The 26,182-nt window shown below is 55.1% G+C and overlaps 9 protein-coding genes across 9 annotated transcripts; 4 read left to right on the top strand and 5 right to left on the bottom strand.

The window, feature by feature from the left end:
- Positions 1 to 225: 225 nt before the first annotated feature.
- On the top strand, positions 226 to 3,195 carry BO72DRAFT_381972 (ATP-dependent metallopeptidase FtsH/Yme1/Tma family protein; the record flags this gene model as incomplete). The annotated part of the gene is made up of 3 exons (XM_040941451.1): positions 226 to 675; positions 979 to 2,350; positions 2,405 to 3,195. 3 exons carry the CDS (start codon positions 226 to 228, stop codon positions 3,193 to 3,195), a joined length of 2,613 nt encoding a protein of 870 aa, XP_040799620.1.
- A 763-nt stretch (positions 3,196 to 3,958) lies between these two features.
- BO72DRAFT_449579 (NAD(P)-dependent oxidoreductase) lies at positions 3,959 to 5,696 on the bottom strand. Its single transcript, XM_040945059.1, has 5 exons — positions 5,461 to 5,696; positions 5,045 to 5,378; positions 4,868 to 4,967; positions 4,531 to 4,771; positions 3,959 to 4,452 (listed from the first exon to the last, which is right to left on the bottom strand). Exons 1-5 carry the CDS (start codon positions 5,503 to 5,505, stop codon positions 4,219 to 4,221), a joined length of 954 nt encoding a protein of 317 aa, XP_040799619.1. The 5' UTR covers positions 5,506 to 5,696; the 3' UTR covers positions 3,959 to 4,218.
- Positions 5,697 to 6,558: 862 nt separating this feature from the next.
- On the top strand, positions 6,559 to 9,947 carry BO72DRAFT_162699 (non-ribosomal peptide synthetase). The gene is made up of 2 exons (XM_040939323.1): positions 6,559 to 6,693; positions 6,754 to 9,947. Exon 2 carries the CDS (start codon positions 6,979 to 6,981, stop codon positions 9,772 to 9,774), a length of 2,796 nt encoding a protein of 931 aa, XP_040799618.1. The 5' UTR covers positions 6,559 to 6,693; positions 6,754 to 6,978; the 3' UTR covers positions 9,775 to 9,947.
- Positions 9,948 to 9,955: 8 nt separating this feature from the next.
- Positions 9,956 to 11,590, bottom strand: BO72DRAFT_407704 (DUF1295 domain protein). The gene is made up of 2 exons (XM_040942363.1): positions 11,099 to 11,590; positions 9,956 to 11,046 (listed from the first exon to the last, which is right to left on the bottom strand). Exons 1-2 carry the CDS (start codon positions 11,468 to 11,470, stop codon positions 10,303 to 10,305), a joined length of 1,116 nt encoding a protein of 371 aa, XP_040799617.1. The 5' UTR covers positions 11,471 to 11,590; the 3' UTR covers positions 9,956 to 10,302.
- A 208-nt stretch (positions 11,591 to 11,798) lies between these two features.
- BO72DRAFT_407699 (DNA topoisomerase 3) lies at positions 11,799 to 14,367 on the top strand. Its single transcript, XM_040942362.1, has 7 exons — positions 11,799 to 12,024; positions 12,081 to 12,281; positions 12,339 to 12,517; positions 12,568 to 12,737; positions 12,794 to 13,116; positions 13,176 to 13,312; positions 13,374 to 14,367. Exons 1-7 carry the CDS (start codon positions 11,941 to 11,943, stop codon positions 14,149 to 14,151), a joined length of 1,872 nt encoding a protein of 623 aa, XP_040799616.1. The 5' UTR covers positions 11,799 to 11,940; the 3' UTR covers positions 14,152 to 14,367.
- A 212-nt stretch (positions 14,368 to 14,579) lies between these two features.
- On the bottom strand, positions 14,580 to 15,718 carry BO72DRAFT_529166 (DUF4149 domain-containing protein). Its single transcript, XM_040950229.1, has 4 exons — positions 15,677 to 15,718; positions 15,588 to 15,621; positions 15,235 to 15,520; positions 14,580 to 15,165 (listed from the first exon to the last, which is right to left on the bottom strand). The coding sequence occupies exons 1-4, from the start codon at positions 15,706 to 15,708 to the stop codon at positions 14,999 to 15,001; spliced, it is 519 nt and encodes a 172-aa protein (XP_040799615.1). The 5' UTR covers positions 15,709 to 15,718; the 3' UTR covers positions 14,580 to 14,998.
- A 361-nt stretch (positions 15,719 to 16,079) lies between these two features.
- BO72DRAFT_407695 (ATP-dependent DNA helicase 2 subunit KU80) lies at positions 16,080 to 19,287 on the top strand. The gene is made up of 10 exons (XM_040942361.1): positions 16,080 to 16,308; positions 16,362 to 16,416; positions 16,472 to 16,538; positions 16,595 to 16,662; positions 16,719 to 16,887; positions 16,941 to 17,001; positions 17,052 to 17,591; positions 17,654 to 18,039; positions 18,125 to 18,336; positions 18,406 to 19,287. The coding sequence occupies exons 1-10, from the start codon at positions 16,180 to 16,182 to the stop codon at positions 18,900 to 18,902; spliced, it is 2,184 nt and encodes a 727-aa protein (XP_040799614.1). The 5' UTR covers positions 16,080 to 16,179; the 3' UTR covers positions 18,903 to 19,287.
- On the bottom strand, positions 18,821 to 22,320 carry BO72DRAFT_478648 (uncharacterized protein). Its single transcript, XM_040947524.1, has 5 exons — positions 22,046 to 22,320; positions 21,032 to 21,972; positions 20,812 to 21,001; positions 19,363 to 20,442; positions 18,821 to 19,285 (listed from the first exon to the last, which is right to left on the bottom strand). The coding sequence occupies exons 1-5, from the start codon at positions 22,300 to 22,302 to the stop codon at positions 19,234 to 19,236; spliced, it is 2,520 nt and encodes an 839-aa protein (XP_040799613.1). The 5' UTR covers positions 22,303 to 22,320; the 3' UTR covers positions 18,821 to 19,233.
- Positions 22,321 to 22,520: 200 nt separating this feature from the next.
- On the bottom strand, positions 22,521 to 26,156 carry dps1 (putative aspartyl-tRNA synthetase Dps1). The gene is made up of 4 exons (XM_040947523.1): positions 25,908 to 26,156; positions 24,798 to 25,856; positions 23,324 to 24,431; positions 22,521 to 23,273 (listed from the first exon to the last, which is right to left on the bottom strand). The coding sequence occupies exons 1-4, from the start codon at positions 26,048 to 26,050 to the stop codon at positions 22,596 to 22,598; spliced, it is 2,988 nt and encodes a 995-aa protein (XP_040799612.1). The 5' UTR covers positions 26,051 to 26,156; the 3' UTR covers positions 22,521 to 22,595.
- Between the last annotated feature and the right edge of the window lie 26 nt (positions 26,157 to 26,182).

Genomic DNA, 26,182 nt, shown 5'->3' with positions numbered 1-26,182 from the left:
CATCTAAAGAGCTTCCCCTCTCCCTCCGCCCCCCTCCCCGCCACCACCTTTCTTTTCTCCTCAACACCTCGTGCTTCTGGAAACGAGCCTTACACGGCAACTACTGGTCTACCTGTGCCATTGATATCCGAGTAGATCAAAAACCACGTACGCTCTATCGCGCCACCCATCTGAAACTGGTCGCCCTCCCGGGCCTACGATACCCTTCACCTCCCCCTCACAATCATGGCTTCCTTGCTTCGACGGCCAGGCAATCTCGCCCGGTACTCGAGGAGAGTAGCCGACAGCGTCTTCCGCGCCGGGCCGCTCACCGTGCATGCCCCCCAATCCCGCGTCTCGGCCCTGATCCTCGCGCAACGAGCGCGCACATACGCCACGCAGCATCCCGGCGACAACGGCTCGAAGCCACCAGCGAACGGGAATGGCCAGAACAAGAAGACGGAGGGCACAAATGGTCAATCTGGCAATGCCAAGGCGAAGAACACCCCCCAGCACGCCATCACACCCGAAGACGAGCAGCTGCTCAATCGGTTCGTCGAGGAGATGAAGACACGGATGGATTTCGAGCCGGCCAAATCGATGGTGGAGGAGATGCGACAAAAGTGCATGGTCTGCGGCTTGAATCCAGACATGAGGTCTTACATGGAACAAGTTGTCCAAGGGAAGACTCCGTCCGTAATGAAATTCATCAAATTCGCCAGGGATGTGAGCAATATCTATGATATGAATGAGGTGTATAAGCAAGAACAATCTTCAGACGCCAACAAGGGATCTTCACAGAAAGCTACCAATGGCAAAGAAGATCCTGAGTCTCCTAGTCCTCGGCACCAGAAGTTTTTGGAGGAAGTTGAGGCCTTTGAAGCAGAGGTCAAAGCCGTGCGGGAGGCGTTCAAAAGAAAGTGGGGAGACGATCCCACCAAATACCCGAAGGCGGACCTTGAAGCCATGGAGAAAGAGGTACAGGACAAGCAGAACGAGTTCTTAAGGGATCACACAGACCCCAGCAAACACACAAAGGCGGACATTCAAGAAATGAAGAAACATCTGGATGATCTCAGGAAAAGACGAGCAGAAGCCCGGGCGGCATCTGGGAAAGGACAACAGCAGAAAGACGGGAAAGGACAGCCCAATGGCGAGCCACCCAAGTTCAGCGAGATCAAACTTGATGTCCCGTCAATCTTGATCGGTTCCCTCGTCTTCTTCTGGTTTTATACCAGCCTGTTCCCTTCGGAGAACAAACAGGATATCACTTGGCAGGAGTTTAGAGCGGATTTCCTCGAGAAGGGCTTGGTGGAGAAGCTAGTTGTGATCAACAACAACCGAGTGCGAGTTTATCTGGATCGTGATGCGGTTGCCAGCGTATATCCCGGCTCGCCTGCTCAGAATGGCAGCTTCTACTATTTCTTCAGCATCGGTTCTGTCGACAGCTTTGAACGGAAACTTGATGCAGCGCAGGAGGAACTCGGCATTCCAAGCGCGGAGCGAATTCCCGTTCAATATTCTGAGGAGGTTCCATTGGCAGCTACACTTTTGTCTTTTGCTCCTACGGTCCTTCTTCTCGGCGGTCTCTTTTTCCTGTCGAGACGTGCAGGCGGCGGAGGTGGCCAGAGCGGTATTTTCGGCATTGGCAAAAGTCGGGCCAAACGGTTCAACCACGAGTCGGACATCAAAATCAAGTTCTCCGATGTGGCTGGCATGGACGAAGCGAAAGTGGAGATCATGGAGTTCGTTAGCTTTTTGAAGAACCCTAAGAAGTTTCAAAAACTGGGAGCCAAGATTCCTCGCGGTGCTATTCTATCGGGCCCTCCTGGTACAGGTAAGACCTTGCTTGCCAAGGCTACTGCTGGTGAGTCTGGCGTTCCCTTCTTCAGCGTCAGCGGCTCTGAATTCGTCGAAATGTTTGTTGGTGTCGGTCCTTCGCGTGTGCGCGACCTCTTTGCCAATGCCCGTAAAAATACTCCCTGCATCATCTTTATCGATGAGATCGACGCGATCGGCAAATCGCGTTCCAAGAATCACATGGGTGGTGGAAATGATGAGCGCGAGAGTACCTTGAACCAAATTCTCACCGAAATGGATGGTTTCAACACTTCCGATCAAGTGGTCGTGTTGGCTGGTACGAACCGACCCGACATTTTGGACAAGGCTTTGATGCGTCCCGGTCGATTCGACCGACATATTTCCATCGACCGACCTACCATGGATGGTCGCAAGCAGATCTTTGCTGTCTACCTAAAGAAAATCGTGACCAATGAAGACATCGAGTACTTGAAAGGACGACTTGCGGCCTTGACCCCTGGATTTGCAGGTGCTGACATCGCGAACTGTGTGAACGAAGCGGCACTCGTTGGTTTGTCTCCACCCATCTCTTGATGCTAGACGCAATGCTAACTCTTACGTGCAGCGGCCCGTGAAAATGCGGAGAGCATTACCATGAAGCACTTCGAGCAGGCGATCGAGCGTGTAATCGGTGGCTTGGAAAAGAAATCACTTGTACTCTCTCCCGAGGAAAAGCGTACAGTTGCATACCATGAGGCTGGACATGCTATCTGTGGCTGGTACTTCCGTTGGGCCGATCCTCTTCTCAAGGTTTCTATCATCCCCCGTGGTCAGGGAGCCTTGGGCTACGCCCAGTACTTACCTTCCAACGGTGACACCTACTTGATGAACGAGAAGCAGATGCTGGACCGTATGGCCATGACGCTTGGTGGCCGTGTCAGTGAAGAATTACACTTCGATACCATCACCACTGGCGCCAGTGACGATTTCAACAAAGTAACCAGGATGGCCACCGCCATGGTGACCAAGTATGGCATGTCTCCCAGTCTTCGTTATATCTTCTACGAGGAGGACCCTCAATCGCAGATGCACAAGCCTTTCTCGGAAGAAACGGCGCGCAATATTGACATGGAAGTCCGTTCAATCATTGCTAAGGCACACAAGCAATGCCGCGACCTCCTTGAGGCGAAGAAGAAGGAAATCGGCATCGTGGCCGAAGAACTTCTGGCCAAAGAAGTTCTCAGCCGAGACGATATGATTCGTCTTTTGGGGCCGCGGGAATGGCCCGACTCTGGCGAGTTCGCCAAGTACTTCGATGGTCGCTCCGGCGCCACGATTGCTCCCCCCGAACCGACCCAGACGGACGACAGCGCCAAAGGAAAGGATGGACGTGACTCAACGCCACTCCCACCATAAACCCATCGCCGGGTTTCTTATCTCGTCTTTTCTATTTGTGTGTCTATTTGGAGCAGGGAATACTTTCATGGCTGATGAGGGGAACATACATCGCTTTTCTTTTTTCTTTTTTTCTATTTCGATTCCTTCCATCTTGTTTAGGTCTTGTATCTATTTTTCTTGATTTTCCAGTCACGGAGCATCTCCTTTCAATCTTCTCTCAAATCGATTTCTGGAGGGGCTCAATGCATCCCACACTCCTTCAAATCTACCTCTTCCCTCCTGTATCAACAGTGGTCGGCCACGCCCATTAATACCAAGCGTCATGCTTTCCACCCCCAGCGCACGCTACGCCCCCTCTATCTCCAACCTTTCTACCCTACCTCCATCTGGTACTGCAGTGACCCTGTCTAGATTGCTTTCCCTCTTCCTCACCACGCTCGTGGATGCCCTCCCTCGGATGAGCAATGGGGATGTGTCTCGTGTATGATGTGTCGTGTTGTGTATGTATGTATAGTAGATGATCAGTACACTGTTAGCTTTTTTTGATACAAATCTGAATCGTAATATATTGGTGCAATGGATCCGGAGATCTGGCGGTGTGACTCATAATGAAACACCAAGTCACAGCCACCGACTTCTGCTCCCGTGCTAAAAAAAAAAAGAGAAAGGAAAAGGAAACAGTGGTGCAGGACGAGTTCACACCCAATGCTTGCCTTATACCATAGAAGTAGCACCGCAGGCAATGTCCTGCAGCCAACGTGCATTCTGCCTGGAAATAGCAGGCCACGACACGGGAAATGAGAATGAGAGAGCCCCAAGGATAGCCAAGGGACCATATGACAGGTCCAATGCATTTCTCCTCGACTAACAATTGCGGTATCGTACTGTTCACAGATAGAAATGGGAAAATTCGACACGTCGGCTGCAGTTCCTAGTGGCCAGCCACTGAAAAACCTATTCGGAACAGCTTATTACATGAATGTCTCCGTACTCCTCAATGTTCGCCATCCACCCACGCGCCCCCGAGTTGGGGGATAACTTTTACTTCTTCTCATCGCTGCTCCCCTCCGCGGCGCCATTCCGGTAGGGCAATCCACTTTTCACCCGGACGGCGCCATAAATCCCCGTGATGTCGGCCTTGGACCCTTCATGCTCCTGCACGAGCTTCAGGTGCTCCCGTGCAACCTCGTAGATGGGGACGGAGGCGCCGCATGCTTTGGCCATATCCAGCACCTGGCCGGTGAGGGCCAATGCCTTGTACACCTCGACGATGGGCTGCAAATAGCAAAAGCGTAGTGTGTCAGCTGGGGAAGTGAATGTGAGAAGAAAGGTTGGGGGTAAGATAGCGCGTACTGTGCCTTCGTAGTACTCGCCCGTCAGCATGCGGTGGTTGTAAATGGCATGCGGCGGGTTGGGGAACATGGCGCCCATCAGCTTGTTCATGTTCTTGGTGCCGATCCCCGACTTGTCGGCAAAGACGTTGACCTCCGCCACCGTCTCCATCGTCGTCATGATCAGGAAGTTGCCCATCAGCTTCAGGAGGGACGAGGTGCCCGGCTCTTCTCCGCTTAGATCGACGATCGCCCGACATACCCTGGATTTGCGTATGAGTTACCGTACACATTGTTCCCCGGCGGAATTCGTTATGCAATTGGGGGAGGAAGGGAATTGGGTTACGTTGAAAACTTACACGCCCTCCAGATATGGTCGGATTCGGTCTACCGATTCGGGCTTTCCGCTTGGGATGCAGATGAGTTTCTTGGCTGCTGCTACCACAGGCTCGCCCATGACTTTTTGAAGAGAATTGAGCGTCAGAAAACGAGAGAGAAAGCCAGAGTCTCTGTCAGCAGGATAGCGATTTCCTTACCTGGCATCGAGACGAACTCCCCGCCAGCTTCGATGACCCGTTTGGCTGTGGCATTGGACCATTCCGGGGCGATGGTGGAGCTGTCGACGAACAATTTGCCGGTGATGTTGACGTTGGCCGCAAAGATACTGTCGAAGACCTGCTCCACCGCGGACTGGTTCTGCAGGCATGACCAGATGATGTCGGAATTCTCGACCGCCTCCTGCACGGTTTCGGCCACTTTACAGTCTCCTCCGAGGTCAGCGCTGTGGGCGTCCGCGGTGCTTTTGGTTCGGTTCCAGAGGGTCAATGGGCTGGTGAGATCTCCATCGCGATGAAGATTGCGAGTCATTGCCTGATGCTCTTATCAGCATAGTTTCTTGTCGTGGGATCTCGAAGGTAAGCTGATTGTAGTATGGTGGGGATATGGTTCTTACCTTGCCCATCTCTCCCAGACCGATAAAGGCCATTCGGGAGCCCATGTTAGGTGCGACTGTCATCTTAGATGTGGATGGTGTTGCACTGTGTAGCTTAGCTAACCTAAGGAGAAGGGAGGGGTTTCTCAGAGGAGGTCGCCAGCCTCTTATAAATTGCATTTCGGGGGAGTGTGTCGTCCAAGTTTCGTCAGGCGGGGTCAACGCCAACCTTCTTCTTTCCTCTCAAATCGCCTACCCTGCACCCATCCTCTGCGCTGGCATCTTTGGGCACCATCGATTTATGACATAGCAGAAGCAGGTGAGACCCTGCAGCCTACCGGGATCTAGTCTGTTGGTTTGTGCATTTACTACTGTTGGTTATAAGGCTCGATGATCGTTGATCCAGAATTGACTGAGTACTGCTACGGTGGAAGGACACCATTCCGTCCTCAGCATCTCTCGACCATGAGATTTCATGTCATGTCACAGATCATAAGCCACTACCGGCAGCTGCATATATGCATCTGATTCACAGGAGCGTCTCATGGTGATACTGCATAAACGAGGAGTGGAACGCAAGGGAGGCCATGATATATGCGGGACTATACTCACGTTTCGAATCCCTCGTCTGTCCGCCATTTCCGCTGAGCACCGTCTCAATCCATCTCGCTCCATGCTATACATTGCCCAGACTCTTGGCTTGAACGCTTGTCGGGCTATAGCCACATATGTTGATGAGCCCGGACGATACATCGCCATGATGCTTCATATCCGCGGATAGGATATGGCAGCCCTCATTTGGCGTGAGAACAGCTTTGTTTGCTGGCCAGAACCGGCCGAAGCCATGTTCTGGTAAAGAGTGATGGGTTTGGCAGCTTAACCAAGCCAATCGAGGGCAGCTCTAGGCTCATTATCTTTCCGATAGCTGGGGTGTGGCGGTGACTACCTACTGTCTCGGTCGACCAAGGGCAGCTCAGACTGGCCCGCAAATACAAAGTGTGCTCCAGTACTCCATGGCAGCTCGCAGGATCGACATCACTGCGCCTTTCATGTCACAGTCTTGGCGAGCAGTTAACGGCAGCGGTCTCATGAATCAAACGGGATGGCCGGCATTGACCATGCGTCTTTAATTGAAGTTTATTGACACACACCACTCTGAGGACCCAATCCACATTGCTAACCTTCTTCGCCAATGCGGACTCGATTCGGATCCGTGTGTTCGGACGAGCAGTCTCGTGTTCAATTGACTGTACTGTACGTCTAGATACGATGATAAGCATTAACCAAAGTAGCCTAACTGACACTGTCAACAAGAAAGCCAGCTCATTTGCATATCTCGGACGGCTGCATATTTTCCAAAAGAGTCTGATCCTCGTTAGCCAAGAGAGCACTGCGGAGACAAATGGCACTGCCCATCATGCGTTCCTTGAAGCTCCAAACCCTGGGCAAGTAGGGTTATAAAGGCGACGCGCCGCGACGTACTATGAAGCTGTTTGACTCTCAGTTCTCCATGTCCTCACTCCCCCATCCACCTTCTCCATGACTGACACAATGTCTTTTCGAAATTTACAACATCTCCTAGAAACCGTCGCTGCGAAAGAAGGCAGCGGCAATGTCGTCTCATACTCTATGGGCAACCTGCACGAGCCCAGAGTCTTCTCCTACAGTCAGCTATTCATGCTAGCCTTGAAGGCGTCCTGGGCTCTTCGCTCGAGAGAAGACTTCCGACCCGGAAGCGTGGTTCTGCTTCATTTCAATACTCACTGGGATATCATCGTCTGGTTCTGGGCCGTTCTCTTCGTTGGATGTCTCCCTGCCTTGTCGATTCCCTTCTCCAACAACCCAAACCACCGCACTGCACATCTTGAACACTTGTCAAAAATGCTCAACAACCCCCTATGCCTGACACGGGCCGACCTCTTGCCCGAGTTTGGAGGACAAGAAGCTATCGACCCAGTCGCAGTGGAGTCACTCGATGTGGACAATGCCCCACCAACAGATAGCTCCGACATCTGCCGAGATTCAAGTGCCAGTGACAATGCAGTACTCATGCTCACCTCGGGGAGTACTGGCAACTCCAAAGCCGTGTGTCTAAGTCATGGGCAAATTCTGGCAGCTATTGAGGGTAAATACGGAGTGGTCGAGCTGCCGGAGGGAACCTCATTCTTGAACTGGATCGGTCTGGATCATGTTGCCGCGATGATCGAGATCCACCTTCAAGCAATGTACGGGGAAAAGGACCAGATCCATGTTCAAGCTCCCGATGTCCTGTCGAACCCCACGGCCTTTATTGACTTGATCCACAAGCACCGCGTCTCGAGGACCTTTGCTCCCAACTTCTTCCTCGGCAAGATCCGCGCTACCATCAAGAGCCAGGGAGACTCCGTTCAACACAATTGGGACCTGAGCTGTCTCCGATACATCGCATCCGGTGGCGAGGCCAACGTGACCAAGACCTGCGAGGAGGTGGCGAAGCTTCTGGAAGAGCACGGGGCTCCCCCCAATGCTATTATACCTGGATTCGGGATGACAGAGACCTGTGCTGGAGCCATCTTCAACACCGATTTCCCCCGGTACGATGTGCAAAGATCGTCTGAATTCGCTTCTGTGGGGTCCTGCATGCCTGGCATCAGCATGCGCATCTCCGACGGTGAGAACAACCCCGTGCCGGCAGGAGAGGTCGGGTCTCTCGAGGTTTCGGGTCCCGTAGTGTTCAAGGAGTACTTCAACAACCCGACTGCGACGGCCGACGCCTTCACCACGGACAACTGGTTCCGCACCGGCGACCGCGGCGTCATCGACGAGGCCGGGAACCTGACCCTGGTCGGCCGCGCGAAGGAAACCATGATCGTGAATGGGGTGAACTACTACCCCCACGAGGTGGAAAGCGCTCTGGACGAGGCCAACATCGCGGGCCTGACACGCAGCTTCAACTGCTGCTTCTCGTCCTTCCCGCCCGGCGGCGACACGGAGGAGATCATCGTCGTGTACCTGCCCACCTACGTCCCCGAGGACATGATCACGCGCGTGCAGACGACCGACGCCATGTCGAAGGTGGTGATGATGTCGACGGGCTGCCGGCCGAAGCTCCTGCCGCTGGACCGGTCCCTGCTGCAGAAGTCGGCGCTGGGCAAATTGTCGCGGGCCAAGATCAAGACCGCCTACGAGAAGGGCGAATACCAGCCCTACCTCGAGATCAACGAGGAGATGGTCAAGCTGTACCGGCGGGTGACGCGCAAGGACCCGACGGATGCGCTGGAGCAGCAGCTGCTCTCGATCTTCACGACGTCGCTGGGGCTGCCCGCGGGCGACTTCGACGTGCAGACGCCCATCTTCGACATGGGGATCACGTCGATCGAGCTGATCAAGCTCAAGAAGAACATCGAGGAGCACCTGGACCTGACGGCCGAGCTGCCCATGATCACGCTCATGACCCACAGCACGGTGCGCGACCTCGCCCGCGCCCTGCACGACCTCCAACAGACGAAGCACGAGTACAGCCCCGTGGTCAAGCTGCAGGGCCAGGGCACCAAGAAGCCGCTGTGGCTGGTGCACCCGGGCGTCGGCGAGGTGCTGGTCTTCCTCAACCTGGCCAAGTTCCTGGTCGACCGGCCGGTGTACGCGCTGCGGGCGCGGGGCTTCAACGACGGCGAGACGCCCTTCGAGACCATCGCCGAGGTCGTGACGACCTACCACGCCGCCATCAAGCGCGAGCAGCCCGAGGGGCCCTACGCGCTGGCGGGCTACTCGTACGGCTCCATGCTGGCCTTCGAGGTCGGCAAGGTGCTCGAGCGCAACGGCGACGAGGTGCGCTTCCTGGGCTCCTTCAACCTGCCCCCGCACATCAAATCCCGCATGCGCCAGCTCGACTGGAAGGAGTGCCTGCTCCACCTCTCCTACTTCCTGGACTTGATCACCGAGGCGCGCTCGCGCGAGCTGTCCCGGGAACTGCAGGACGGGGACAAGTCGCGCGACGACGCCCTGGCCCGCGTCATGGAGGAGGCCGACCAGACCCGCCTGAGCGAGCTGGCGCTGTCCGAGACCGCCCTCGTGAAATGGGCCAGTCTGGCCTTCTCGCTGCAGAGCATGGCCGTCGACTACGACCCGTCCGGGACCATCGCCAGCATGGACGTCTTCTACTGCATCCCGCTGGCCGTCGTCGCCGCGTCCAAGAAGCAGTGGCGCGAGGAGCAGCTGAGCAAGTGGGAGGACTTCACCCGCTCCCAGCCCCGCTTCCATGATGTCGCGGGCGCCCATTATACCATGCTCAGCCCCGAGCATGTCTTTGGCTTCCAGAAGACGCTTCGCGCCGCTTTGGATGCACGAGGCTTGTAGGTTGGGGTCATCGGCGATGGGTTATTGACCGAAGAGGCAAACGTGCGCTTCATGGGAGTAAGGTTTGAGTAGGTCGTGCAGGGAAAAGCCCGGAGGGACCGACGGACGCATGAAGGAGTAGATAGGTATTATTTGTGTTGACTTGAATATATGGCTTACTGTTTATGGATGAACCATCGTTCCGGTAGTTCTTGCTCGAGCAAGAGTGTTTCTCAATTGTTTTGTATATTCAACCATATACACATATGCTTTTCAACGCCGCCCCGTCACCGATTCCAGATAAACCTGCTGCTCCCTGAGCGAAATATAAGACAAGAACACATTCAAGAAGAGAAGAAAGGAGACCAAGGAGAAGGAACTAGCCCCGTACAGGATCTCAGATAAAAATTTTGAGAAGAAACAAGAACAGCATATCTTTCCAAAATGTGACACCAAGATATTTACCCCGCATATTCCGATATAACGTGTCCACCTACGACTCTAACCAAAAAGATGCTGCGACCGGCCAGAAGTATATATGCTTACCGCCTACTGGCTCTTCTTCTCTTCCTGGACAGGCTGCTCAACCTGCTCAGCGGCCTGGCGAGGGGCCTTCTTCTTGCCGCTGCCCTTGTACTTGGGCTTGGCAGACAGACGAGGAATGAACCGGCCCACGCGCGCCTGGTACTCGCGGTACTCGGGGTACTTGCCGGCGCTGATGGACTCGGTGAGCCGGACGCTGCCCTGGAAGATGAGCAGCAGGCCGACGACGCCGACGCCGGTCCACTGGACGTAGGACTCGGTGCGGTAGCAGTTCCAGAGGTACAGGGTCAGCCAGATGGCCTGCTCGGAGAGGAAGTTGGGGTGGCGGGAGACGGACCAGAGGCCGTTGACCACGAACCCGCGCTCCAGGTCCTCCTCCGTGAAGACGCCCTTGTACTTCTCCGGGATGCGGGCGGTCTGCTGGTACTCGTGCTTGGCAGTCTGGAAGTTCCACTGCTGCTGGTCGGAGAAATACTCGATGAGGAGGAAGAAGAAGGCGACGCGCGAGAAAATCAGGTCGGGCAGCTCGAACGACCGGTGCTCCGCGATCTGCGCCAGGCAGAGGAAGTTGTAGGTCGGGGCGGTGATGAGGAGCAGCAGCAGGGGCTGGATCAGGCTGATGAAGGTGATGTTGAACAGGAAGAAGACGAATCGGTTGTCGTTGACCCACGAGCGCACGATCTTCCACCGGTAGTCTTCCGAGCCGATCGAGTAGCCGCCCCGGCGCCAGTAGTTGAAGGTCAAACGGGCCTGGATGGATATCAGTAACAACGAGGAGTGAAAGCTGCGAGGGATAACTGACACTCCAGAGAAGCGTGAAGATAGCAATGGTGTCCACGCTCTGGGTCTGCAGACCACTCAGGCGAGCCCAGACAGCGAAGTGCACATTGTACAGAGCAGGGAGGATGCTCCAGCACCGATCAACCTGGGAGTAATTGCGGTTGATCTCGGAGGTGATGACGAACAGCACGGATAGCACCAAGGTCAAGCCAAGCGCCGAGATAAGAGGGTTTGTGGTGAGGTAGATCTCCTTCAGGAGGGTCGCATCCTTGGTCGCCGCAGCGACCTGCAGCTGCTGGGGGAGGGTGGTAAGCTGCGTCAAGAAGGGTAGGACAGTCTGGCTGAAGGACGCACAGTCCACGGCTGACTTGACGTCAGGAAGCGGTAGCGCCATCTTGAAATTGAAATTGGAGCTTGTGATAATTTGAAGTTGCTGCTGTGGTGATGGGGGGAAAGCTCTCTCACATGGGAGTGGAGAGCGCAGGATGGAAAAGCGAGGGACTAAACAATTGAGGGAAAAACAACAAACAACTTGGAACAAACAACAAACAGCAAACAGCAAACAGCAACTGCTGAGGAGCTGCCACCTTGCCATTTTCGGATATCACCGGGAGCTTGGGCCACTCTAGGTATACTCCTGCCTGAGGCATCATTTGAGCAGATCACAACCTGAGGCATCAGGCTGTAAGTTACGCCCAATCCGTGATTTCCTTCCCGTGACTCTCGCGTGTCTTTCGGCGCGTTCCGGTTCTGCTTCCAGTGAGGAATGACCGACAATCCAGTCTTGCAGGAGGAGAATTCTTTCAAGACAGAAGTATCATGGAGACTCGTTGATCCTGTCTCCTTTGGTCCAGACACCTTGTCATGACGAGGATTCTATGTGTGGCCGAGAAGCCGGCCATTGCCAAAGCCGTGGCCCAGCACTTGTCTGGAGGCACATTCCAAACAGTAAGTGGCTTCAAGCGAGTTGGAAGCATTGTAACGTATCGCTAAGGTAGATGTAGAATAATGTAACCGGCAACCGATATGTGAAGAACTACTCGTTCGATTTTAACTTCGGGAGCACGTGGGGCCATTGCAATGTCACGATGACCAGCGTCCTCGGGCATCTGACAGACCTGGAGTTTGCGCGAGAGTACAAAAGCTGGCTCTCTTGTCCCCCGGGGGCCTTGTTCGAGGCTCCAGTCCATGAAACCGTGTCTTCCGTACGCAGCCTAATCGTCTCAAAACTCCGGATGTTGAGCAACTGATCCGTCAGACAGGACAAAACAGCCATTGCAAGGAATATCCAGCAGCAAGCACGACAGAGCAAAGCTCTATTCATCTGGACGGATTGCGATCGAGAAGGTGAACATATTGGAACCGAGATTCGAAAGCAGGCAAAGGAAGGAAATGCTCGCATCCTCGTCAAGCGGGCCAGATTCAGCAATACTGAGAGAGCGTAAGTTGTCGTTCACCTGGTTGCGAGGTGAGACTGACCCGTTCATATAGCCACGTCTTGAATGCTGCTCGCTCGCTGATAGAGCTTGATGATCTTCAAGCGAATGCAGTGGCAGCGAGGATAGAGCTTGATCTCCGCATCGGTGCCGCTTTCACTCGGCTACTGACTCTGCAGCTGAAACCATTATCGAGCGCTTTGGAAGATACCGTCGTAAGCTATGGTATGTGAACCTCTTGGTGCAACTTCTGCCGATGCAGCTTGCTGATCAATGTGTAGGATCCTGCCAGTTTCCCACCCTGGGGTTTGTGGTTGATCGCTATCTACGAGTGAAGAACTTCAAACCTGAGACACTCTGGGGCATCAAGGTCATGCTACAACGAGAAGGAATCAAGGTCAACTTCCTGTGGAAACGTGTGCATCTGTTCGACAGAGCCGTCGTGACCATCATGCTTGAGCGGTGCCTTCTCGCCAAAATGGCCAGGGTCACCAAAGTCAATCAGAAACCCACCAGTAAATGGCGGCCCTTGCCGTTGACGACGGTCGATTTGCAAATGATGGGCAGTCGATTCCTTCGCATGGACAGTCAGACAATCATGAAGGTATCGCCACTACCAACACCTCCCAAAGTGGAGTACGCGCCGCTAACCACGAGCGTCAGGTTGCCGAAGCGCTCTATACGAAAGGTTTCATCAGCTACCCACGTACCGAAACCGACCAATTCGACAAGGCCATCGATCTGAAGAAACTGGTTGAGAAACAACTCCCAGACCAGAATTGGGGTCAATATGCTCGAGAGTAAGATCAATGAGATCACAGTCAGATCCTTGTAAGTTCGCTGCTAATAAAAACATCGCAGTCTCCTGGACGGCGGCTTCCGAACCCCACGAGCAGGCCATCATAACGACCAAGCTCATCCACCCATCCACCCCGTCTGCTGGGTCTCGCCATCCGCCCTCAGCGCCGACGAGAAGAAAGTGTACGAGTTCGTCGTGCGCCGCTTCCTCGCGTGCTGCTCCGAAGACGCCAAGGGCCAATCTACGGAGATCGCAATTGAATACGGCGACGAGATGTTCCACGCTAAGGGTCTGCTCGTCCTCGAACGAAACTACCTGGATGTCTACGTCTACGACAAGTGGGAGAGCAGCCAGCAGCTGCCGAACTTCCAGCTAGGCGAGCAGTTCGAGCCGACGGAGGCCAAGATCTTCGACGGCAAGACCACGGCCCCAAACTATCTGACGGAGCCCGAGCTCATCGCGCTGATGGACGCCAACGGCATCGGCACCGACGCCACGATGGCCGAGCACATTGCCAAGATCAAGGACCGGCACTACGTCGCCGTCAACACGCGCGGCGGCGGCCGCAGCGCCGTCAAAGAGCTGATCCCCACGCAGCTGGGCATCGCCCTGGTCGAGGGCTACGACAACGTCTTCGCGGGCATGCCGAACAACCCGTCCCTGAGTAAGCCGTTCCTCCGGAAGGAGATGGAAACCCGCATGCGCGAGATCTGCGCGGGATCGCGGGTGCGGCAGGAGGTCGTGCAGGAGAGTCTGGATATGTACCGCGAGTACTTCGTGCATACTAACCGGCGCATCAGCGCCCTCAAGGATGCCATTCGCAAGTACCTTCCTAACTGAACCGGTAGCTGTATCGGCGCATTTCTGGAATTGTTTTTGGTCAGTGAGCATAGATTGGCGGAAAGTATAGGAACATTGATACCCTGGGACTCAATACGATTATGCATGTCGAAAAGGAGCGGAATCTTAATCTAGAGCATATGCTATTCATCAATGCGTGGCTATGACGCCGTTTTGGCAACGAGATACACGGATTTTAGGCGTTCGAGTATACAGAAGCAGGTATACAAGGCGGACCGAAGCACAGTAACAAGATGACAAAACACTAAAGGACAGGAGCCTTGATAATCCATTCAGACGTATTGAACGGGCAATGAAATCATTTCCGATTGACACCTTTGGAGCATCCCTTTTAGGCGTCCTTCTCCCGCCCTGAAACGCCTTCTTGCTGCCGCCGCGAGTGTCGCATGTTTTGTCTGGCTCGCATCCAGCTCGAACACAAATCAGGTCCTTCTTCCACAAAGCCCGCGTATTCAACCACCACTGCGAGGCCTGGCACCCTGCAAAACGATCTGGTGTAAATACACCCCCATGGTTCTGTTTCGCTTAACTAAGAAGTTAAGAACAGTTTGTTGCAGTACTTAAATACAATAATATGTCAGTTCTAAAGGATAATGTCAACATATCTATGAAACTGTGTACCAGAGAAATACATATTATTAGCTCCACCATGTTACTAACCTTGGATAAATACACCATTGGTCCCATTTATGGATTTGCCATTGTCCATTCGATCTAAGTTGTTTGCATTAATGCTATAACCAGCCTCTACCCTAGTTTGGGAGTAATCTCCCCCACCCCCCGTGTCTCTCTCCATGTCCTTGCAGAAATCAGGCAAGCCCGACACCTACGCCAACTGCTTCCCGAGCACAGCACCGTAGTAGACCGTAGCACCCAGGCAAACCAGATTAACCAAGCTAGAGATACCGTGAAGACGGCCGAACTTCTTGTTGAGAGCGATCATCTCCTTGGAATGGGGAGCCGGATCATAGCTCTTCTTGCCGTCGCGAGTTTCTGGCACCCATCGTCAGCGGAAGATGCCTCCGGCTTAGTAGCCAGCAGTAAGTCATGGCAGAATCTTACCCTGGTGCTTCCGCTCGCGCATGACATTGACCGTCATCGGACGCAGGACGGTCAAGTTGACGAAGCTGGCGATGGCGACGGTGGCCATGGAAAGAAGCGTGCCCCGGTTCTCGGGCTCCAAAAGACCGGAGACGCCATGCAGCTGGCCCGCCCGGCTGGCCGTCAACGCAACGACGACGGGCAGCGCGGACTGGAGAGAGAAGTAGATGGGGAAAGTGGCCGTCTGGAGCTGCGCGAACTGCGGCCGAGGCAGGGCTTTGAATGCGATGACGCCCGACACGAACGACTTTCACGCCAATTGTCAGTGAGTTTAGTGGGAGCTATGGTCGCCGCGGCGGCATGTGCATGCCTACCTGGTAGATCTGCACACCCAAAAGGGTGCCGTAGCTGTACACCATAATATTAGCGGATTATTCGGATAGATGCTTCCTGGAGTACACACCTGAGAACGTGGTATGGACGGGGATCAACCATGTTGTCGGTTGCTGTGTTATAGAATAATTATCTACGCTGGTGGGGAAAGATGAAAGGCTATGAGTTGTCGGGTGTAAGTACTGAGGAGCAGCTCACTCAGATTGAAATGGCCGAAGGATACAGTTAAGTTGCCTGATGCATCAAAGGTGGGGGGGCGGGCGGTTATGGCTTTCAGTTATTGCCACCTCATACTCCTTTCCTACCGGCCCTCTATTTCCACATCCACCCTTCACTCTCCCACAAACACACAGCTCCCACGCACCCATTCTCAAATGAACACGCACCTCAGCGGACATGATGTCATGTGCTTTCGCGTTCCGCTTCCGTCCCAAAGGGGAAATATCACGCGTCTGCCTGCTCACGAGCGTCGACTTACTTTGTCTGCCTACGCTTCTAGCCAAAGCACTTAAAAGATAAAGCTTCGTTCGATACTCGCAAATCCAAGACATGTAATTTGGTGGCCACACAGCCATGGCGGACAAAGAAGCAACAGTCTATATCGTCGACCTGGGGAGGTCCATGGGGAAGCGATACCATGACCGAGAAGTGACGGATCTCGAATGGGCCATGCAATATGTCTGGGACCGGATTACTGGGACGGTATGTGATTTCCCAACATCTACCTCTGATACAAACTCACAATAATATTGCAGGTGGCCACTGGACGTAAAACAGCCGGAATCGGCGTGATCGGGCTCCGGACCGACGGTGAGTGTCACGAAGCGATGTTGCCAACGCAAGACAAGACTAATCATTCAAATAGACACTTCGAACGATCTGGAGGATGACGCCGACTTTGCAAACATCTCGGTGTTTTCGGGCATCAAACAGTGAGCGCTGCGTAGTGCGATGGAGAAATCCTTTGTCTAACCCTGTCATATTACAGGTTCCTGATGCCTGATATTCGAGAGTTGAGTGAGAAGATCGTCCCAAGTCAAACCAACAAGGGTGACGGTATATGCTCCCATTCTCCCCCGACCAGATTTGTGGCCTTCTACTGACGAGCTCAGCTATATCCGCCATCGTGCTTGCGATCCAGATGATCATCATACATTGCAAGAAACTCAAGTACAAACGCAGAATCGTCCTGGTCACCGACGGCAAAGGACCGATGAATACGGATAGTCTCAGTGAGATTACAAAAAAAATCAAAGAGGACAATATCGAACTCATCATCTTGTTCGTGGCGGATGCTCCTCCTGCTTCTGTGATGCGTGCTAACCTCCTCATAGGGGCCCTGACTTCGATGATCCGGACTACGGGGTAAAGGAAGAAGACAAAGATCCGCAAAAGGTAAAGCCCCGCATCAGAATGTCAGGGTAATGACACTGACCCCGGCGCAGGCAGAGAATGAAGCGATCCTGCGAAGTCTAGCCGAAGACTGCGACGGAGCCTACGGAACGCTCGAGCAGGCCGTGGAGGAGCTGCAGATCCCCCGAGTCAAAAGCGTCCGAGTAACAGCAACCTTCAAAGGATTCCTGCAGCTCGGGAATCCCGAGGAATACGACACTGCGCTCCGCATCCCCGTCGAGCGATACTTTCGCACACACGCTGCAAAGCCTCCATCGGCAAGTCAATTCGTTCTTCGCTCCGACCTCGCCGCTTCCCAGGAACAACCCGAATCCTCTGCCACCGCGGCCGCTGCGGCACAGGAGTCTCAGCCAATGGATGGAAATTCTCTGACGAATGTCCGAAACCTCCGAGCGTATCAGGTACCCGACGAGGAAGCTCCAGGTGGAAAGCGAGACGTGGAGCTAGGAGATCTCGCCAAGGGCTATGAATACGGCCGAACGGCCGTGCATATCAGCGAGACCGACCTCAACATCACGACCCTCGAAACATTTGCAGCGCTGGAGCTGTTAGGCTTCATTCAGAGCGATCGTGTGCGTCTCCTCTCACCCCAGTACAGATATGCCTGGCAACATATTGACCGGGACCTTTCCAGTATAACCGGTACATGCACATGTCGACGACGAACATCATCATCGCGCAGCGCGCGAACGACAAAGCCGCGCTGGCGCTGTCCTCGTTCATCCACGCGCTGTTCGAGCTGGAATGTTACGCCGTGGCGCGCCTGGTCGTCAAGGAGAACAAGCCGCCGATCGTCGTCCTGCTGGCCCCGTCCATCGAGCCCGACTACGAATGTCTCCTGGAGGCGCAGCTGCCCTTTGCCGAGGACGTCCGGACTTATCGCTTCCCGCCTCTCGACAAGGTCCTAACCGTGTCCGGCAAAGTGGTCACCCAGCATCGCAATCTACCCAACGAGGACTTGATGGATGCGATGGAGAAATACGTGCTGGGCATGGAGCTGAACGATACGGATGAAAACGGGTAAGACCACCTCCTTCCCCAACAAACCTCACAGTCTCAGTTTCAAATGCCGCTGGCTAACACCCCTCCCCCCGCGCTCTCGCAGAGAACCAATGGACACACTCCCGATCGAGGATTCATTCTCTCCGGTCCTACACCGCACCGACGCAGCAATCCGTTTCCGAGCCATCCACCCCGACAAGCCCATTCCTCCGCCGTCAGAAACTCTAACAAAGTTCTCTCACCCGCCCCAAGACCTGATCGAGAAATCCCAGCCACAGCTAGAGAAACTCATTGCCGTCGCCGACGTGAAGAAAGGTTTGCACCTCCCCCTTCTGCCCCGGTTTCCCTCTCTCTCCATCCCACTAACAACTACATGAAATCCAGTCCCCCCCAAAGCCAAAGGCCGCAAACGCACCCGCGAGACCGAAAAACCGCTCTCGGGGCTGGACGTCGACGCCCTGCTCCACCAGGAGAAGCGGAGCAAGATCTCGCCGAACAACGCGATCCCCGAGTTCAAGCAGACGGTGGCGCAGGCCGTGAACATCGAGACGATCCGGGAGGCCGTGCGGCAGATGAGCGCGATCCTCGAGGATCAGATCCGCCACAGCTTGGGGGATGCCAACTACGACCGGGTCACGGAGGGGCTGGGCACGATGCGCGAGGAGCTGCTGGCCTACGAGGAGCCGGCGCTGTACAACGAGTTCCTGCGGCAGCTGAAGGAGAAGGTCCTGCGGGAGCGGCTGGGCGGGGACCGGCGGGAGCTGTGGTGGTTGATCCGGAAGAGTCGGCTGGGTCTGATCGACCGGCTGCAGTCGGATCAGTCAGAGGTGACGGAGGAAGAAGCCAAAGCGTTTATGTCTGCCAGTGCTGCTGCCGATTAGGGCAGGTCCAGATTGGACGAAAACTCCACAAATGAATTCATCGAACATGTCATACCACATGAATGTCATGCGCGCCGGGTGCTTACTACATTGGTACAGTACACGTAGACGATATGAAAGTCATCGCTATCAAGACAACGGCAACAATAACAACCAGAAACAAGATCCGCTAAAACAGACAAGACAAATGACATATAAAAGCCATGCATATGCAAAGGTATTCACCATGCGAAAGCCCAGATCCAGAACCTGATGGAAAAGACTCACAAAGCCCTCGAGCCCAACTCCACCATAATCCATCACCATATCAAACCAACTCAACTCAGTGAACTCAAGAGATCCTCCCAATCCTCTTCTTCCCAATATCAATCTTATCGCCCAACCTAGAACAAACCCACGAATTAGCAACCCACTTCAAAACCACCCCTTTCCCCCCACTAAGAAAAGAAAGGAAACCAACCTCGTAGCATCCTCATCCGTCAACTTGAGCAACTCATTCTGCACGACCAACTCATTATTAATCGCGACGCCCAGCTCCTTCTGCCGCTGCACGATGCGCATCAACTCGTCGACGGCGCCATCCTGATCCTGCATCATCTGCTTCTGGAGTTGCAGCACCCCGGTATTATCCAGCTCGCGGGTGCGCTCCGTCTCGCGCCCGAGCACGCGCCCGGCCGCCCGCACCGCCTTCTTCCCCTTGACCGGGAGATTCATCAGCGCCTCCTTGTCCTGGATGGACGCCACGGCGGAGTCGATGCGGCTCTTGGCGGCCATCGCGTTCAGCAGATCCTCCAGCCCGTCCTTTTCCTTGCGCGCGTTGATGAGCAGGTCACGGCGGCGGCGGAGCTCGCCGTCGCCGAGGCGGGGGTGTGAGCCTTCCCCGGAAGAATGGCCGGTGGTGGTGGAAAAGTTCTTGAGGCCCGCCTCCAGCGCCGCGATCAGCGACCCCGCGCGCACAAGACTGCTCTTCGCCCGCGCCGAGCTCTCGTGCTGCCGCTGCGGCGTGGTCTCCTGGTCGCGCCGGGTCAGGTGCAGCCGCGCGTCGTGCAGGTGACCCTTCATGTCGCGGTAGCAGTCGAGCCACAGGGTCGGGTCCGTGATGGTGTTGTTCGGAGCGTCCCCGGTCAGCGACGTGATGCTGCCCGGGTCCGTGATGGCGGCGTGGAGTCGCGCGCTCGTCGTGCTGCTGTTGCTGCTGTGATGATCGTTGAGGGAGTTGGCGTTAGGGCCCAGGCTCGGAAGGTTGAGGAATGCGCGCCAGGCGGGCGAATTGCGCCATCGCGGGTCGGCGGCTTCGTTGATGGCCCGGAGGTAGGTTTCTAGGGCTTGGCGGCGGGATTCGCGGAGGGTCGCGTTCTTGACGGTCGAGGAGAGCCAGGATTTGGGTGGCAGAGGAGCTGGGGGCGCGGCGTTGGTTTGGTTGAGCAGGGTCGTGTGGAAGGTGGTGAAGTCGGAGTAGCGTTTGGAGATGGTGAAGGAGCGGAGGGGGAGGCGGAGGGTGATGTTGTAGATTGTGAAGGGGGGCGAGGTGGTGGAGATGCTGGTCGTTGGGATGGCGATTTCTACAGGCGGGGCCATGGTGGGCTTGTAGCTTGTGCTCAGTGAGTTTTAGACCGGTGGTTGGTGAGATGATAACATAACTTGGTGGAGGTATGAGTGAATGAGTGGTGGTGAAGATAAGGAAGCGGTGGAGATGAACTGGAGGCGATGACGATAACCGCTCCAATTCTGCCGGGGATGTTTGTTGTGTTTGGAAGAGGCTAATTTAGAGGCCGCCGATCATCGGCGGTGAGCCGGAGTATAGTATACCGCATCGAAACAACCATAAATGAAATACCAATTTGCAACAGGGTATCTCTACAATAAATGCATCTTAGATCACCTTCACTCCGTCGCTGCCCTCCAGAACTCGCGCGCCTGCAACAAGTCCCGCTGGCCGTAGTACTCTCCAACCACCGTAATGACCATATCCAACATCGCGCGAATTTGCAGTGCCACCTCCGACGCAGCGCTGTTGCCGTTTGCATCGTCGTTCGGTACCTCAACATCAGCGGCGCCATCGGCTCCAAGACTCGCCTGTAACCGTGCCTTGGCAGCTTCTAATTCACCAAGGTCAGCTTGCGGCGCACTTGCGTCAGCGTCAGCATCCGCATCCGCATTGGCATCTACGTCTACATCTGCATCCCGCATCTCCAGATCACCCTCGACCCCATTGCCTGTACCAGAACCCTCTCCCTCTCCCTCTCCCTCTCCTTCCTCCTCCCCCTCTCCATCCTCCTCCTCCTCCTCACCACCCCCCTTCCTCCCATCTCCCCCCTCCACCTCCCTCATCCTCCCCAAAACCCTAACCGCCCTCTTCCCCAAATCCCGAATCTCGCCCACCTCCTCCGTCCCCAACTGGCCCACCTCCCGACACCGCGCCAGCAAGCCCCACGCCCACGCCGCGATCCGCCGGACCTTGGCCTCGTCCCCGCTGCGCACATTCTCCGACATCACCCGAGCCATAATCCCCAGCACGCCGAGCACGCTCTCCATGTCCATGCACGCCAGCTGCACCGTCTGCGGGTCCACCGCCAGCAGCAACCGGCGCCACTCGCGGCGCGCATTCCGGGAGTGCCGCGGGAGCGAGATCGGGTGGTCGTGGTCCAGCGCGGCGATGGCGTCGGGCGGCGGGGTGCATTTCAGGATGGAGCGGAGGAGGAGGAAGCGGTGGTGCAGGAGGGTGTAATATGTTGATTGGGCGGGGAGGATTTCCAGGTCGGAGGGTTGTTGGTGGTGGGATGATGGTGGTGTGGTCGTTGAAGGGCCGGTGGGGGGTTTGCTGTTGTTGGTGGTGGGGACAAAATAGACGCCGTCTTGGTAGATTCCCTCGCGGAGAGTGAGGGGAGAGGTTGTGGTGGTAGTTGTGGTGGTAGCATTTACGGCAGTAGTAGTAGCGGTGGCTTGAGGATGTGGCTGCTCTGTTTGGTTCGTCGTGTCTGTGCTGACATCAGGGTTCGTAGTCTCTGCTGCGATCGAGGTCGTGGCTGTGGGCGCATTGAAAAGAAAAGGGAGGGAGTTGGCTTCGGATCTGGGAGGTTATATTTTCATATGTCAGCCACACAGCTTCACATTCCTAAACCAAACAGCAGGCATCGACCCACCGGACCATTCGCAGATATTCCAATCCATCTTCCGCCGGTCCGTAGAACAGCTCGTCATCGCCGGCGGTGTCGAGGCCGGGAAAGGCGCTTTTCTGTCCATAAACGGGGTGGTTGCGAGGGCGCTCGTAAGGCGTTACCGTCCGCGGCGTCTCCTCTTCATCTTCCTCGTCGGCGTACGAGGCGCGAGATCGTTTCGCATAAGGCGAAGCACCAGATGCTGAAATAGACGGTTTGCGTTTGTCGGGCATGCTGGACATTGCTGTTGGAAGGCGGACTTGGGAGGGACGGAGGAGGGAGAATTAAACGCGGCGCTGATGATAAGATTCCGCCGGAGAGGGAGCTTGGGCCACCCGCAGTTTTCCCTCGGCTCCGAGACTTACTTAGAGTTAATTACATGCAACTACGATCATTCCACCTCGTTTGTCACCGCTTGCATATATATGCAACAAAGTATCTACGACAAGTGCCAAATAATGAAAATCTCGTCACTCCATTACATTGTTTTATCCAGGGCATATCCTGGTCTAATGACGTCTCTCTCGGTCTTCGTCTAAGGGCGCAGACGCTGGGGGTCACGAGGGAACAACGAAGTCAACCGCACGTTAGGCAAGCCCAGGAAGAACATGACAATACGGTTCAGACCCAGACCACCACCGGCGTGGGGAGGACATCCCTGGCGGAAAGCAGCGAGGTAGTCCTCGAAGCCCTCCGACTTGGGGTCAAGACCCTTGGCAACCATGGACTCCTCCAGCTCCTTGATGTCGTGGATACGCTGAGCACCAGACATAATCTCCTCACCACGCATGAAGAAATCGTACGAGTTGGAGAAGCGAGGGTCCTGCGGGCAGGCCTTGGTGTAGAAAGGACGGACGGCCATGGGGAACTTGTCCAGCACGTAGAAGTCGGTGTCGTACTTGTCACGGATGATCTGGCCCAGCTGCTTCTCCATCGCCGTGGTGAAGTCGTTCTCGAAGCGTTCCTGCTCGGAAACATCCACACCAGCCTCCTTCAACAACGCAACACCGTCCATGTAGTTAAGACGCAGGGCCTTGCCGTCCTTGGGCAGCTTGAAGTCACCAGCCTTGGGGTAGGACTTCTGAATGATAGCGATCTGGTCCTTGTAGCGCTCCTTGATCTCAGTGAGGATGAAGACGAGGAGGTCCTCGGCAAACTCCAAGACCTCGTGGTAGTGAGCGCGGAAAGTCTTCTCGAAATCGAGACCGGTGAACTATTTACAGTCAGTCTGACTCATACGTGACAAGGGCGAATAAAGTGTACCTCGGTCAAGTGTCTGTGAGTGTTGCTGTCTTCGGCACGGAAAACGGGAGCAACCTCGAAGACGTTCTCCATATCACCGGCAATACACATCTGCTTGTACAATTGGGGGCTCTGAGCGAGGTATGCGTTTCTCTTGAAGTACTTAACCTCGAAGACGTTGCTACCACCCTCAGTAGCAGCACCCACCAACTTGGGGGTGAAGATCCACCGCGAGCCGCTCTTGATCATGTACTCGGTGAACAACTGAGCCACACCGCTGGAGATCCAGGTGATAGCCTGGCTGGTCTCGGTCTGGAGATCGAGGACACGGTTGTCAAGGCGAGTCTTCAGGGTGACAATGGGAGCGCCGTCCGCATCGACCTGGGGTCCTTCCTCCGTCGTCTCCGGGGGCGGTCTCTCGGCATCCTTAACCTGCATGGGGAGCATCTGGGCGGCCTCGGAGATGATGTAGACCTTGTGGATGTGCACTTCGTGGTCGCTCAGGGTAGCGGAGGAAATCGAAACGGCGGGCTTCTTGACGATACCAGTCACCTGGACGATCGAGTTGACATTGAGACCGCCGGTGAACTTGATCATCTGTCTCGAGATGGGCTCCGCGGCCGCAATGACAGCCTGCAGCTTCTGGCCCTGCTGTCTCAGCATCAGGAAGGCCAGCTTGGCGCTCTGCACACGGGCATTATCGACACGGGCCACCACCGTGATCTCCTTCTCGTAGTGCTCGTCGGTGATCTCGGAGAATCTCGTCGCGGGGAGGACATCTTCGGACTCGGGGAGCTTGCCGTACAGGCCCTTGGCGGTGTCGTTGGCTTCGGCGGCGGCAGCCTGAGCCTTCTCCTGGGCAGCGCGCGCGGCAGCCTTCTCGGCCTTCGCCTTCTCCTTTGCGGCCTTCTTGGCGGCGCTCTTGCTGGCGCTCTTGGTGGGCTCCGCGCCCTCTGCGGGGGCTTCCGCGGCGGCGGCGGGAGTCTCCTCGGGCTTGGGGCGGGTGGGCAATTCAGAGTCGGCCATGATCACGGGTGGGGGCGCGATGAGGATGGGGTGAGGAGGGTAGAAAAGAGGTGCAAAGCGATAGAACCAGATAAGAGCATCGAGCACGCAGAGCTCCAACTTTCTCTCTTGAGTCACCCCGCCCGACGGACTCCGCTGCCCTAAACCCTAGGAGGGGTGATCACCTGATGCGCGGTGGGATATTTATGTTGAGCTTATGTAATGTGTATAGCATAACTTAGTTAAATCAAGTATACTTACAGAAACCAGCCTGCTAATTAAGCTCCCCTTTTACCTTACTAGCCCCTGTTCAAAATCACTGTATCATTCTTATCAAAAGAATTGAGCAATTTATATAGTTATCTAAAACGTGTGTCGCTAATCACACCTGGTAGGTAGTATGGAGTTCTATAGATACAGAATATATGCAGTTCGCTAAGCATGTTCATGATAAACCCAAGCCAGCTCACTCTTTCTTCATGCCCGCCACTGGGAGCTCTTGATTCCCCACTCAACCGCTTTGCGAACGTTGTCGACGATGGTTGTAGGGGTCCATGTCGGTTCACCGCCACTGTAGACACCAGTTCGAACAAGGATGGAGTGCCACTTGCTACCATGTCCGCTGCGGTAGCTGTTGGCACCGCAAATATCCGACTCCGGGTTGTCACCAATCATGTAGACGTTTTTCAAGGGTGGCTGGACATTGGCGCCAAACATCCTCTCCCGGTTGCGCAACAATTGACGCTCCGCAAACTCGTATGTTCCTTGATAAGGTTTGCCAATGACGGTCTTCTTCAGCTTCACACCCTTGTCCGGACCTCCGGTCACTGCCGTCCAGATACCCTCCAAGGATTCGCGAAATCCGCCCTGGCCAAGACGAGGCAGATGGTAACTCGCAGCCCACCAGAGGTCAGGATTCGAGAAGTAAAGGTGCGGCTGGCCATCTTGTAGGTAGCCATGATTCGGAAGATCAGTCCGGCCGTTCTTCTCCGAAAGCGTTCCGATGACACCCTGCGACGAGAGCAAGAGGTCGGTGATAATCTGCGCGTCCAGAGCCCAGTCGCGCGGGTCGTTGAAGACAAAAATCGCATCGATCTTCAGCCCCCTCGAGGGGTCACTGGGATCTTTCGGGTTTGGCAAGGGCTTGGAGATCTTTTCGTAGTAGTCCTTGAACGACCGAAAGGGCCAGATGGCTGGGTTTGCCATGTAGATGTCGCCAGGAGTCACCACATTCTTGAAGCCATACTGATGTGCCACTTGGCGGCAGCGGTCGCCTTCTCCTCCCACGACCAAGACGCACTTGTTCTCCAAGGGGCCTGGACCCTCCGTCCCATGCACCAGCTCTGCGAAGGGCGAATGACTCTGGACGATCAGTTCTGCGTCCAGAGGAACATTCAGCTTCTCACTAATCTCAGCCACTCGCTCCGTTTCGTGCTTTCCACCGCCGTTTGTCAACAGAAGGAACGGGATGTTCTGCTCCTTCAACAAAGCCAATGACTCAGCTGCTCCGGGGATGGGCTTGGAGGATCGTAGAAGGACGCCATCAATACTGACATTAAGTTAGCTCATAAATCCCAGTCCCCAGCTCTCTATATCTTACTCAAATGCAAAGGCAAAGTCGGGAATGTTCGCTTGAGAGCTGACGGTCTGGAGAGCCCGACGACCGGAGCCTGCAGTGATGCACGACCGGGTGGAAGCACGCTGGAGTAGCGCAAGGGACCGCCGGAGGGAGGTCGATTGCATGATGAATATGACTGCTATGCCTGATATATAGCAATTGACAGTAATCGAGGAGAAAAAACACGCTCAATGGTTGTGCACCTAATGAATCCTTACGAACAGGAGGAGCAGTGGAGGACAAGCGGAGAGCGAAGG

This window comes from Aspergillus fijiensis (assembly GCF_003184825.1).
Source record: "Aspergillus fijiensis CBS 313.89 unplaced genomic scaffold BO72scaffold_35, whole genome shotgun sequence".
NCBI classification, from domain to species: Eukaryota; Fungi; Ascomycota; class Eurotiomycetes; order Eurotiales; family Aspergillaceae; genus Aspergillus; species Aspergillus fijiensis.
This window is presented reverse-complemented; position numbering and strand designations above follow the sequence as displayed.